Below are 13,929 nucleotides of genomic sequence, written 5' to 3'. Positions count from 1 at the left end.
AGAGTGAGCTCTTACTTTGTGCATGACCTCTGAGCCAGGAGAAGCTCAGCATCCCCTCTGAAATCCCAAAGTGCTGCTCCACAAGGTGACCTCTAGCACTTCAGGCTATTAACCCTGGAGAGTTTTGAACAGGAGTTCACAGAGCCCAGTTCCACAAAGCCAAGTTTGGAAGGAGCTGCACCACCAGAGACCTTGTGGCACAAGACAGGAGCCCCTAAAGCAGCTTCCTACAAGGCAGCAGCATCCTGGCAAGCAACTCCCTTTGGCTTCTTGTGACATTCAGGCTAGGAAAGGTAGAAGGATGATAATTAACAGCACAGAAATTGATTGTAAGCATTGGTGGCAACTGAGCAGAAATGCAACAGGCTGCAGAAACTCCAATTTTCTGGACCCTGCAATGAAAGGATGGAGCAGAAAGGAGCTTGCAGAGGGGTGTGTAGAGGACCACAGTGCTTCACTAAGCTGCTTGCAGGCAGCCAGGCTGTTCTGTGTGACCTGTGGAATGTCAATCATGCAGCATGACTTGAAATGGTTAAGATCATTTCAGTGGTGCAAGACTTGACCTACTGAATTTTAGCAGCCCTGTTGGGGAAAAAAAAAAAAACAAACCAAACAAAAGAGCCCTTCCCATCTCCCTGCTCCTGAAAGTAGAATAAGGGAGCAAGTCTTAGTGGGGTCAGCTGCTGGGAGGGCTCCTGGTGTGAACAGTCAGCGCTGTGTTAGTTGGCAGTGCTTTGGCATCTCTCCCCAAGAGCTTCTGAATGCCCAATTCCTCCTAGCCACTCACTGATTGGAACTCCCTTCCAGGCAGTGTCTTTGTCACAGTGCAGCTGAAACTGCCTGCTTCTCAGCCTTGCATGGCAGACTAAGGCACTGACTGCACTCCTGCTTTATTGTCCATCCTGATGAGGAGGATTTCTGCCTGAGGTTGGAGCAGGTTTGTATCTGTCTCTTCAATGCTTTCTAGCTGATGTTCTCCCCAGCCACAAACCACCTTGCAAAGTGGTGTAGCTCTACTCCAAGCCTAGGTTGGTTTGGTTTTTGCACTAAGTTGCAGTTCTGTTGCTGAAGGTCAGCAACCCTCACCCAACTTTTTCCTCAGCAGATGCTTTCCAGCACCACTCCAAGCATCCAGACAGGAGGTGCTAACAACAAAAAAAAAAAAACATAAAGGTTCCTTTTTTTTTTTTTTTTTTTTTTCTGTCCCCCCCCCTCCACTTCTTGGGTGTGGAAAGCAGCTTGAGCCTAGGGTAGATCTCCAGAAGCTTTCTGTAGTTGCAAAGGAGGAAAGCTGAAGTTCTTGTCAAGGAAACATGCTCAGGGTTAATAGGACTTAAGGCTAAGGGGCAGATAACAGGAGGAGCTCCACCACTCTTTCTGGAGTCCTGGGAGAAGTGAAAAGGTGCAGATCTCTCTATTTTTTAAATGTACAATAGACAGTAAAGTGACAGCAGCCTCACCTTCAAGCCTCCCAGGTGTGGTTTCATTTCTTTACCTTGTGTCTTCTATTGTAACATTAACTTGGACCAGTTACAACTTTGTGTGAAAAATGCAAAAGAAACAAAGAAGAAGAAAAAAAAAAACAAACAAACAAACAAAAAAGGCAAAAAAAAAAGAGAAAAAAAACCACACAAAAAAAAAAAACCAAAAAAACAACCAACAAAACAACCCTGAAGTCAGTGTGTTGGAACTGCATAATGCTGTAAGCTAATCTCCATGATGTTAATTGCTACCTTGTATGTTGAATTTGTTCATGCACAGCGAGCGTGCAAATAAAACAAACTGAACTCACTTCAGCTGCTGCCTCTGCCCCTGGCTGACCTCCTCTGCAGGCATCTCCCTGGGGCTGAGGGCTTCCATCGCTTTGTTTGGGAAAAACAAACCAAACCAAACAAACTCTGATTTCATAGAGAATGGTCTTGGGGTGGAAGGGGAAGAAAAAAAAGAAAACAAAAGTTGATTTCATAGATTCATAGAATCGCAGAATGGTCTGGGTGGGAAGGGGCCTCCAAAGCTCATCCAGTCCAAGCCCCTCTGCAGTCAGCAGGGAGATCCTGGGGTGCATTCAGAGTGTGGCCAGCAGATCCAGGGAGGTTCTCCTCTCCCTCTACTCTGCCCTAGTGAGACCCTACCTGGAATATTGCATCCAGTTCTGGGCTCCCCAGTTCAGGAGGGACAGGGATCTGCTGGAGAGAGGCCAAGGGAGGGCTATAAGGATGCTGAAGGGACTGGAGCACTGCCTGGTGAGGAGAGGCTGAGAGCCCTGGGGGTGGTTAGTGTGGAGAGGAGAAGGCTGAGAGGGGATTTAATAAATATTTATAAATGTCTGAGGGCTGAGTGGCAAGAGGGAGGGGACAGCCTCTGCTCACTTGCCCCCTGTGGTGGGACAAGGGGCAAGAAAAAGCAGCAGCAATTTGCCTCTCAAATCTGTAATTCAGAGACATTCCTGAATTCCCAGCCCCAAGCTGAATGTTCCAGGAATGCTTTTGTGCACCTCACCCTGTGCAAGCCTTTCCTCAAGCTCTGGCTTCTCTGAGTTGTTTTTGTGCAGCTCCCCCCAGCACTGCAGAGCATTGCCAGGCACAGAGCCATGTCCTGGGCACATGCCAGCAGTTTCCCCAGCAACAGAGCACAGCAGAGGCTCCAGTGCTGTACCTCCCTCTCTGTGATGGCTTCCCATGGAGCACAGCACCAAGCTCCAGAGCTGTTCAGGTGGCTCAGTGCTTCAAATGAACTTCAGGGCTCAGCTTCCAGGAATCAGTTGCAGTTTACAGAACACTTTGCCCAGGGAGAGGCCTCTGGCTGCAGCTCCATGCCGGGGGGAAGGGCATCATCCCCACCAAGGCCTTGCAGGACCTCCCCTGCCTTCTCCAACACAAACACAGCACAGCTGACACTGAACCCAGACTCCTTTACAAGGGGGACAAAGATGAAAACCCTCCAAGTGCAGCAGGGCCATTCCCATCCCTGCTCCAGCAGTGACCTCCTCAGCTGTTGTAGATAGAACAAGGAAGGAACCACAGAATGATGCCAGTTGGGAAGCAACCTCAAGGATCATCTGGGCCCAACTTTTCTGGGTGATGGTGCAGCTGAAACGAGCCCAGCACCCTGCCAAGCTGAGCCTTGGAACTGTCCAGTGCAGGGGAACCCACTGCTTCCCATGGGAGGTTGTTCCCAAGTGGCTGAAGCATTCCAGAAGTTGAAGGAACTTGACCTGACTCCTGCCCTGGTGGTTAAATTCCAGCAGTGGCAGCCAGAGAAGGTGCTGAGCACACAAAGCCCTGGGGGTGATGGGACCCAGAGGACTTGCATCTGGGGTCAGAGCACAATGACTCAAGCCAGGGTGGTTCATTTGACACCTGTGCTGCCCCTTTAACTTCCTTGTCCTCAGCCTTTCACCACTTCCAGTTGCTTCTCCTGGCAGGTTTGAAGCAGTTGGCTGAAAGTGCTCAGCCAAGGCCCTCAGTCACTGATCCTTTTCTTCTTATTGTGCAAAGATGTGAAAGAAAAAAAAAAAAAAAAAACAAACCACAACAAAAAAATTCTCTCCTCATCCTTCCCTGCTTGGCTTCTGCATCTCTTACTGCATGCCTTGAACAAACCACCAAATGGTTCTTACACCATGCAGCTGACAGAGAAACAAAAGGATTTGCATTAAAAAAAGGGGGAAACAACAACAACAACAACAACAACAACAAAAAAAGCCAAAGGAATGAGTTTGACAAAGCCCCTGGAAAGAAAAGTGGATTTGTGGGGAGCATGGAAGCTCAGCTCTGACTCTCTTCCCACCTTCCCTAGGTCTGGCTGCTGCTGCCATTGAAACCAAGAGGATTTTGTGTTGCTTGCAGCACAGCTCAGCCTCTCCTCCTGACGGCCTCTGCCTCACCTAATTGCCGGCAGGAGCAGGCCTGTTGCCATGGCAATGTTGATCTGCTTCCCACGGCAGACGCTGGCTCAGGCCTCTTTGGGTATTTCCTTTCAGCAGGCAGAGTCAGGAGCAGCTTCTTTCCCAGCCTGGGGTTCATGGGATTGTGCTCAGCAAGCAGAAGCTGCCAGCAGATGAGTCATGGAATCACAGAAGGGCTGGAAGGGACCTCCAGAGGTCATCGAGTCTGAGGGGCTTCAGAGTGCCCTCATTCCACCCTGGTTCAAATGCTGCAGCTCAGCCCTCAGTGAGGCTTTCCCCCAGCTCAGACAGAGCTCAGGGTCACAGCCCTGGCACTGGGATGGTCCAAACTTCCAAGGTCTTCTCCAGTCAGGGGAGGCAGTCAGGAGGGGACAGGCTCTGCTCAGCTGTGCCCTGGGACAGGCCAAGGGGCAGTGGATGGAAACTGCAGCACAGGAGGTTCCACCTCAACATGAGGAAGAACTTCTCTGCTGCAAGGGTCCCAGAGCCCTGGAGCAGCTCCCCAGAGAGGTTGTGGAGTCTCCTTCCCTGGAGGCTTTCCAGCCCCCTCTGGATGTGTTCCTGTGTGACCTGCACTGGATTCTATGCTCCTGCTCTGGCAGGGGGCTTGGATCTCTGGAGCTCCCTCCCAACCCCTACCATCTGTGATCTGTGAATACCTACTTGGGGCCATCCTGACATGACTGGAGAAGAGCATTCAGCTGTTGGGGAGAGAGAAAAGAAGAAGATTCTCTGCTTCAGCACTCCCTGAGCAGCCTCCTCCCCACCCTGCCAAGACCCCACAGATCAACACATCCAATCCCAAGGCTTGTATTCAAAATCATGTATTGTGTCAAATAAAAGCAGGACTCTGTGGTACAAATTTATAGATGACAAAAATAAAAAACCCCCACCAAAACTCTTCTGGAATAACACTGTGTAAAAAAAACAAAACAAAACAAACCCAACCCAAACCACAAAACAAACCAAAACCCAACCCCCAACCCCCCAAAGTGCTTTGCTGCTGTTCTGAGCTAAGAATTCTACAAGCAAGAGGCTCACAAAGAAGCTTCAGTAAACACTGATTGAATTGAAGGAACTGGGTAAGGCACAGAGGGGGAATTGAAAGGTGGCAACAGCCTCCCCTGAGGGCTCTCAGTGCTGCTGCCAGGTTACCTCTGAGCTGACTAAACTCTTGTGTTAATTGACTGCACCAAGGCAAAATGCAGGGAAACTCTGTGGCCACCATCAAGGCCCCTGGGGCTGAAATGCTTTTTGCAGTGACAGAGCAGGCAGCTGCCTCCAGAGCAACTTTTCCTTCCAGTTTTCTGCCAGATGCTTTGCTGGGAGTTACAGACAGCATCCAACCCACCAAGGAATGGGCCCAGGAGGGCTTGCAGTTAACACTGGAAGGGAGGAACAGAAACCAAACGTTCAGCTCAGCCACAAACCAGCATCCCAAATGTCATCCCCTCCGATTTCAAATCAATACTTTGAAGCCCAACAGGCACAGAATTTCCAGCCCTAGCTTTAAGCAACAAGGAGCTCAGCAAGAAGTTCATCTCTTTGCTCTCCTCACTTCCTGCACCAAAGGGATTTTCAGTTCTGGCTGCACTGCCACATGCAGCACCCCCAGGGCTGGCACTGCAGAGCTGATTTCTCCTGCTGCTGATCAAAGACTACCAGGAGCTTTGCTACCTAGAGCCTACTCAGCTCCTCCCTCTTCAATGGCAACTTTCTAGGCACTTAAATTCTCTTGAGAAACTTCTTCAAACCAAGTCTGAGCTCCCTGCCCATGCCCTGCTCTAACCAAAGCCAGGAGGAACACAAACACCTCCCTGGGGGCTAATATCTCATAACTGATGTGCAGGCAAAGCCAGCTCCAAGGCAGAGCCTTTCCCTGTCTGTCTCAGATGCACTTCCCTGCCCAAACTCCTGGCCCTGCCCAGACCCCTGGCCCTGCCCTGCCTGCACACAGAGCTGTGAGGATCTTCCAAGCCTTTCACTGTGCTCAGCTAATTGCTTCCTCCCTCTTCACTCACAATCCTGTTAAGACTGCACTGGAAGAATCTGACCTGGATTAGGGAATCTCAATTCTGAGCCCAGACAGACACCTCAAGTTCTCTACCAAGGAGTTAACAGAGAACAATTTGCAGTTACTGTGTTAGTCAGCAAAGATGTTGGGTTCTGGAAGAAGAGGAAACAGAAAGGGAATAAATAAGCTCTGATTTGAACAAGCCAGAAAATTCCAAGCTGTGTCCTTCACAGCACCTCCAGAACCCTGAGCTGCCACAAGCTCTGGCAGCACAGGAACTGCTCATTGTGGCAGCAAAATGCTACATCTTCAGGCACTGCTGCCAAGGTGCAGCTGCCACAGGAACCCTAAATTTGCCTTTTTTTTTTTTTCCCCTGACTTGGTTAGAATCAACTCCCCAGCACTGCATTAAGATAAAACCTGGGACAAATATTCCACGTCATTTTTTTGAGGGGAGAAAAAAAAAAAAAAATCTCTTCAGTGAGAACACAACTGTAGCACAGCTGCCCTGGATCCCTGCACAGCTGCCTTGGATTTGTGCACAGCTCCCCTGAATCTCTGCACAGCTGCCCTGGATCCCTGCACAGCTGCCCTGGGATCTCTGCACAGCTGCCTGGATTTCTGCACAGCTGCCTTGGATCTCTGCACAGCTCCCTTGGATCTCTGCACAGCTCCCTTGGATCTCTGCACAGCTGCCCTGGGATCTCTGCACAGCTGCCCTGGGATCTCTGCACAGCTGCCCTGGGATCTCTGCACAGCTGCCCTGGGATCTCTGCACGGCTCCCTTGGATCTCTGCACAGCTCCCTTGGATCTCTGCACAGCTGCCCTGGATTTGTGCACACCTCTCCTGGATCTCTCACAGCTGCCCTGGGATCTCTGCACAGCTTCTAGACACAACACAGCCTCTGTAAACCAGCTTCCAGCACGACCTCCAAAAGCCACCTCTGGTGACACTGCTCCAGAGAGCAGCAACACTTTTTTTTTTTTTTTTTTAAATTCTGCAAACAACCAGGAACAAAATGAAATTGAAGTTAGGTTGGGTAGAACTTCAGCAAGACTTTTTTTTTTTTTTTTTTTTTTTTTTTTTTTTACACAATCCAGCTGCCAGGATGCAGTGACCAAAGACAATTCCAAAGCGCAGGGCCAGAAACCTATCAGCATTTTGCAACCATTGACATCCAAGCAACGTTTGCTGCAGCCAGTGAAAAACAAAATACCACAAAAGGTCCACAAAACAAAAGAGTGGCTTGAGTTAAATGTCCAAACTGAAGGGGAACAATCACTCTGAACAAGAAGAATTGGTAACAGTTAACACTTTGCCCTCATCAAAGTCCCCACTGGGTTCGGAAGGCGCTGGGCAAAACTTTTGTCACTAACCCAACTTTGGTTGCTAAAAGGCTGCTCACAGGTTTGGTTTGGCAGAGGAAATTCTCTCTCTTCAGGTGACTGAATCCTTCTTCCTCCTAAAGGGGGACTTGAGTCTTTTCCAGACGCTGCTTTTGGGTTTGGATTTCTTCTCCAGGGCCATCACAGCTTCCTTCTCCTTCCGGCGGATCTCCCGCACCAGGGCGTGGAAGACGTCGTCGATGTAGTACCGGTAGGCAGCTGATGTCTCAAAGAAGGGGCAGCTGAACTCTCGTGCCAGAGCTGAGCCTTCTTCTTTGGAGACCTGGAAATGAAGCAAGAAAGGGTCATGCTTGTCAAGAAAACCTAACCCAGAAAGCTTCTTTCTTCACCGCTCCTTCTGCTGCCTGCTGTGTAGCTGTGCAGCTGCTCGGCCACCTGCGGAGCAGCTCCGCTCAGCTCTGGGTACTGCTGCTGGGAGGAGAGGCTGAGAGAATTGGGGCTGGAAAAGAGCAGGGTGAGGAGGGTCTGATCAATGCTGATCAATACTTAAGGGGTGGGTAGCAGGAGGATGGGACCAGTCCTCTGGCAGTGGTGCCCAGTGCCAGGACAAGGGGTAAGAGGCACAGACTTGGAACAGAAGCTCCACCTTGCGTGTTCCCTGAAGTTCCACAGAAGTTCCCTGAGCATGAGCAGGAACTTCTTGAAGGGTGGTGGAGCCCTGGAGCAGGCTGCCCAGGGAGGTGGTGGAGTCTCCACCTCTAGAGACTTTCAAGACCCCTCTGGATGCATTCCTGTGTGGCCTGTACTAGATTCTATGGTCCTGCTCTGGCAGGGGGGGGTTGGACTTGATGATCTCCAGAGGTCCCTTCCAACCCTAACATCCTGGGATCCTGTGAGAGGGAGCAGAACCTCTGATGCCTTTTGCAGCTGTATTGGGTTTGGCTGAGCTGGAATTAATTCTCCTCAAAGCATCCTTCCTGTGCTGTCTTTTGCAGCAGTAGTTGGTAACACAGCAGTGTTTTGGCTACTGCTGAACAAGGATCCAGGCTGTGTCCTGCCAACGTTTCCCTGCCCTGAGAGTACACTGAGGGGTGGGCAAGACCTTGGGAGGGGACAGGGCTGAGCCAGCTGACCCAGACTGGCCAAAGGGGATTCCATGCCATGTGATATCAGCTCAGCTGTAAGAATGAAGTGAAAGAAGGAAGTGTTGGGGATCCACAGGATGTTAGAGGTTGGAAGGGACCTCCAAAGATCCTGGAGTCCAACCCCGCCTGCCAGAGCAGGAGCAGAGAATCCAGTGCAGGTCACACAGGAACAGATCCAGAGGGGGCTGGAAAGTCTCCAGAGAAGGAGACTCCACAACCTCTCTGGGCAGCCTGCTCCAGTGCTCTGTGACCCTGGAAGAACAGTAGAGAAGTTCTTCCTCCTGTTGAGGTGGAACCTCCTGTGCTGGAGTTTCCATCCATTGCCCCTTGGCCTATCCCAGGGCACAAGTGAGCAGAGGCTGTCCCTGTCCCTTCCTTCCTGACACTCACCCCTCAGATACTTAGAAACATTTATTAAACCCCCTCTCAGCCTTCTTTCCAAACTAACCACCCTCAGGGCTCTAAGCCTCTCCTTGGTAGCTCTCCCTTGGACTCTCTCCAGCAGATCCCTGTCCCTCTTGAACTAGGGAGCCCAGAACTGGATGCAATATTCCAGGTGTAGCCTCACCAGGGCAGAGTAGAGGAGGAGGAGAACATCCCTGGATCTGCTGGCCACACTCCTCCTAATGCACCCCAGGATCCCATTGGCTTTCTTGGTCACAAGGGCACATTGCTGACCCACGGAGAACTTCTTATCCACCAGGACTCCCAGGTCCTTCTCCACTGGGCTGCTCTCCAGCAGATCACCTCCCAGTCTGTACTGCTGCAGTTTATTCTTCCTTCCCAGCTGCAGGACTCTGCACTCACCCTTGTTGAACCTCATTAGGTTCCTCAAGAGGAACCTCAAGGATCATCCAGTTCCAACCCCCCCTGCCATGGGCAGGGACACCTCACACCACAGCAGGTTGCTCACAGCCACATCCAGCCTGGCTGCAAAAACCTCCAGGGATGAGGCTTCCACCACCTCCCTGGGCAACCTCTGCCAGTGTCTCACCACCCTTATGGTGTAAAACTTCTTCCTAACATCCAACCTGAACCTACCCACTTCTAGGTTTGCTCCATTCCCCCCGAGTCCTATCACTCCCTGACATCCTAAAAAGTCCCTCCCCAGCTCTCTTGTAGCCCCCTTCAGATACTGGAAGGCCACAAGAAGGTCTCCTGGGAGCCTTCTCCTCTCCAGACTGAATCTTCTCAGTGCTTCTACCTCATGGCTGCTCAGTGCTTTCACCTCCTGGCTGCTCAGTGCTTTCACCTCCTGGCTGCTCAGTGCTTCTACCTCATGGCTGCTCAGTGCTTCTACCTCATGGCTGCTCAGTGCTTCTACCTCATGGCTGCTCAGTGCTTCTACCTCATGGCTGCTCAGTGCTTCTACCTCATGGCTGCTCAGTGCTTCTACCTCATGGCTGCTCAGTGCTTTCACCTCATGGCTGCTCAGTGCTTTCACCTCATGGCTGCTCAGTGCTTTCACCTCATAGCTGCTCAGTGCTTTCACCTCATGGCTGCTCAGTGCTTTCACCTCATGGCTGCTCAGTGCTTTCACCTCATGGCTGCTCAGTGCTTTCACCTCATGGCTGCTCAGTGCTTTCACCTCATGGCTGCTCAGTGCTTTCACCTCATGGCTGCTCAGTGCTTCTACCTCATGGCTGCTCAGTGCTTTCACCTCATGGCTGCTCAGTGCTTCTACCTCATAGCTGCTCAGTGCTTTCACCTCATGGCTGCTCAGTGCTTTCACCTCATGGCTGCTCAGTGCTTCTACCTCATGGCTGCTCAGTGCTTTCACCTCATGGCTGCTCAGTGCTTCTACCTCATAGCTGCTCAGTGCTTTCACCTCATGGCTGCTCAGTGCTTTCACCTCATGGCTGCTCAGTGCTTCCATCTCACAGCTTCTCAGTGCTTCTATCTCATCGCTGCCTTTAGTTACATTTCCCCCTTTCCCCTTCCAGTTAAGAAGGGGAGCCCTAGGGTGGCTCTGGTGGGCCAGGGCCAAACCACCACAGGTGCTGAGCCTCTTCTGTGGGCCTTACCTGCCTCAGCTGTGCCAGGTCAGACTTGTTGCCCACCAGCACCACGGGGGTGTCGTCGGTGCGGCGCACGCGGTAGATGAGCTGCTTGAACTCCCGCACCTCGTGGAAGCTGCGCCGGTCTGTGATGGAGTAGCAGATGACAAAGCCCTCCCCAGCCCTCATGTATTGGTCTCTCATGGCTGTAAACTCTGCCTAGGAACAGAGAAGGACATTTCAGTGGCACAAATCCAGCCACTTTCTGGCCTGCTGAGAAGGGGGAACGTGAGATGGCGCTCCCCAGGCGGCTGCGCAGGAGCTCCGCTGCTCATCCTCAGCTCCTTGGGGGCAGGATGAACACCCAGGGGGCCCAGGCTGCAGGAGTCACCCCCAAACGTGTCAGTTATCCCCAAAGACAGCCTGCTGTGGATCATCAACAGCAAAGTGCAGCAGAGAAAGCAGGGCATGAATCACAGAACCACAGAGCTGCTGAGGCTGGAGGAGATCTTTGAGCTCATCCCCTCCAAGCACTCAGCTGGAGCTCACAATCCCAGCACTGCTGCTGAGCCACTGCCACCAACCCACGGCCCTCAGCACCACATCCACACAGCTTTTACACACCTCCAGGGATGGGGACTCCACCACCTCCCTGGGCAGCCTGGGTCAGTGCCTGAGAACCCTTTCTGGGAAGATATTTTCCTTAATGTCCAACCAGAAGCTCCCTTGGCACAACTTGAGGAAGTTTCCTCTTGTCCTGTCACTTGTTGCATGGCAGAAGAGACCAACCCCCACCTGGCCCCAACCTCCTCTGACAGTTGTAGAGGGTGATGAGGTCTTCCCTCAGCTCCCTCTTCTCCAGGCTAAACACCCCCAGTACCCTCAGCTGCTCCTCCCCAGCCCTGTTCTCCAGACCCTTCCCCAGCTTTGTTGCCCTTCCCTGGCCCTCCTCCAGCCTCTCAATGTCCTTCTGGCAGTGAGGAGCCCAAACTCGACCCCAGGATTCCAGCTGTGGCCTCCCCAGTGCCAAGCAGAGGGGAACAATCACATCCCTAGACCTGCTGGCCACACTATTCCTGATACAAGCCAGGATGCTGGTGGCCTTCTTGGCCACCTGAGCACACTGTTGGCTCATCTTCTGCTGCCCATCAATCAACACCCTCAGGTCCCTCTCCTCTGGGCAGCTCTCAGCCACTCTGCACCAAGCCTGCATCACTGCAGGGGGTTGGTGTGGGCCAAGAGCAGCACTCAACACCTGACCTTATTGGATCTCACACTGTTGGCCTCAGCACATCAACCCAGCCTGGCCAGATCAAAAAACCAACCACCCCAGGGATCAGTATAGTTTGGGGACTGACCTGTTGGAGAGCAGTGAAGGAGAAAAGGACCTGGGGGTCCCAGTGGATGAGAGGTTGACCATGAGCCAGCCTTGTGCTCCTGTGGCCAAGAAGGCCAATGGCATCCTGGGGTAGGTGAGAAGGGCTGTGGCTAACAGGTCGAGAGAGGTTCTCCTCCCCCTCTACTCTGCCCTGGTGAGGCCACATCTGGAATATTGTGTCCAGTTCTGGGCCCCTCAGGTCAAAAAGGACCTCAGGGAACTGCTTGAAAGAGTCCAGCACAGAGCCATAAAAATGATGAAGGGAGTGGAACATCTTCCTTACAAGAAGAGCCAGAGTGAGCTGAGGGCTCTGTAGCTTGGAGGAGACTAAGAGGTGACCTCACTGATGTTTATAAACATGTAAAGGCTGAGTGCCAAGAGGCTGGAGCCAGGCTCTGCTCAGTGATGCCCAAAGACAGCACAAGGGGCACTCTGGTGGAAGTTGAGGCATAGGAAGTTCCATGGAAACAGGAGGAAAAGTCTTTTCCCTGTGAGGGTGATGGAACACTGGAACAGGCTGCCCAGGAGGGTTGTGGAGTCTCCCTCTCTGGAGATATTCAAGACCAGCCTGGAGGTGTTCCTATGTGATCTGCTCTAGGGCACCCTGCTCTGGCAGGGGGGTTGGACTGGATGATCTTTCCAGGCCCCTTCCAGCTCCTACCATTCTGTGTTCCCCATGCAAACACAGCACCCTCTTAGCTGCCTAAACACAGACAGTGTGACCCAGGTGCTGGAAGCAGCACAGTGCTCAGAAGCAGTATGGGAGCTCGAAAGGAAACCAAAAGCCAGCCCTGCTTGCTGTGGCTCTCTGAGACTGTGAAAGGATTTCTAGCTGCACAGCTGCCCACCACAGGCTACTCCACACCCTCCCAATCCATTCAGCACTCTGGTACCTGTCCTGCTGTGTCCAAGATATCCAGGTTGGCAGGTTCGTCGTCGATACGGATCCGGATTTTGTAGGCATCCTCTGTGGATTGAGGGCAGATTGGGGAGGAGAGGATTGGAACACCAACTGCAGGACTCAGCACTCATCCAGTCAGAAGGAGAATGTGGCACCAGAGAACCTGCTCTGCTGATATTTCTATGCTGCATGAGTTTGGTTTTTATCATCTAATTAAAGCTTTAATCATCCTGCTGTGATTTAGAATCCTTCCAACTAACTGCTGGCCCAAACCCTGCTGCTGTGCTTCCTACTTCTGACCACCTCTTTCTGACACCTTGGTGGAAAGCAGAGCAAGAAGAGCAGAAAACCCCAAACCTGCCATCTTCTTAACAGGTTAAAGACTCTCAACCAAAACCTGGCTGCTTTTCTCACTTTTCCTTCATCAGTGCAACTCTTGGCAAAGGTTTCTCTTAAAGAGATGCTGCAAAATGTTATGCAGCAACTTCCAGCCCAATCCATTTCCAAAACACAGAGCACAATCTCACCTGTCAAATTAATAGCAGAGAGCTGATTTTTTAAAGGCAGCTAATAATCAGCAGTTTTTCAGCCATAGCTTCCAACACACAAAGGCTGAACCAGCCCAGCTCCCTCACAAGGCCCTTCAACAGCTTCCTTGCTCTTTTCACAGCAGTCTCAGAACCTTCAGTATCTTTAAATGAGCAACCTAAGGGACTTGGATCCTCAATTTGCAGCCAAAGTTAAGCTTTCTTGAAAATCCATCAAAGCAAGGGACTCTAAACCCACTTAACCTGCAAAGAGAGGGAGCAAACAGGGACAAGAAGAGAGAGACTTCTCTTACCAATTGTGGGATCATGATCCTCTGGAAAGCGGTGACTGATGAACTGCATAGTCATGGCTGCAAACAAAAATCAGAGGCACCATTGCACACCACTCTGGACTTCAAGACCTTACAGCAGCCTCCCAGCACCTGAAGAGGGCTACAAGCTGAGAAGGCACTTTGGACAAGGGCTTGTTGTGCTAGGAGGAAGGGAAATGGCTTTGAGCTGGAAGGGGGGAGATTGAGACTGGAGATGAGGAAGAAATCCTTTAGAATGAGGGTGGGGAGAGCCTGGCACAGGTTGCCCAGGGAGGCTGTGGCTGCCCCCTCCTTGGAGGTGTTCAGGACCAGGCTGGATGAGGCCTTGAGCAGCCTGGGCTGGGGGGAGGTGTCCCTGCCCATGGCAGGGGGTTGGAGCT

At 51.7% G+C, this 13,929-nt stretch overlaps 1 protein-coding gene across 1 annotated transcript; it reads right to left on the bottom strand.

Moving 5' to 3' along the window:
• Positions 1–7,134: 7,134 nt before the first annotated feature.
• On the bottom strand, positions 7,135–13,622 carry RIT1 (Ras like without CAAX 1). The gene is made up of 4 exons (XM_054397055.1): positions 13,532–13,622; positions 12,683–12,756; positions 10,439–10,630; positions 7,135–7,591 (listed from the first exon to the last, which is right to left on the bottom strand). Exons 1-4 carry the CDS (start codon positions 13,584–13,586, stop codon positions 7,361–7,363), a joined length of 552 nt encoding a protein of 183 aa, XP_054253030.1. The 5' UTR covers positions 13,587–13,622; the 3' UTR covers positions 7,135–7,360.
• Between the last annotated feature and the right edge of the window lie 307 nt (positions 13,623–13,929).

Source organism: Indicator indicator, chromosome 40 (assembly GCF_027791375.1).
Source record: "Indicator indicator isolate 239-I01 chromosome 40, UM_Iind_1.1, whole genome shotgun sequence".
Lineage (NCBI taxonomy): Eukaryota > Metazoa > Chordata > Aves > Piciformes > Indicatoridae > Indicator > Indicator indicator.
The sequence above is the reverse complement of the archived record's forward strand: the minus strand, read 5'-3'. Positions and strand labels throughout refer to the sequence as shown.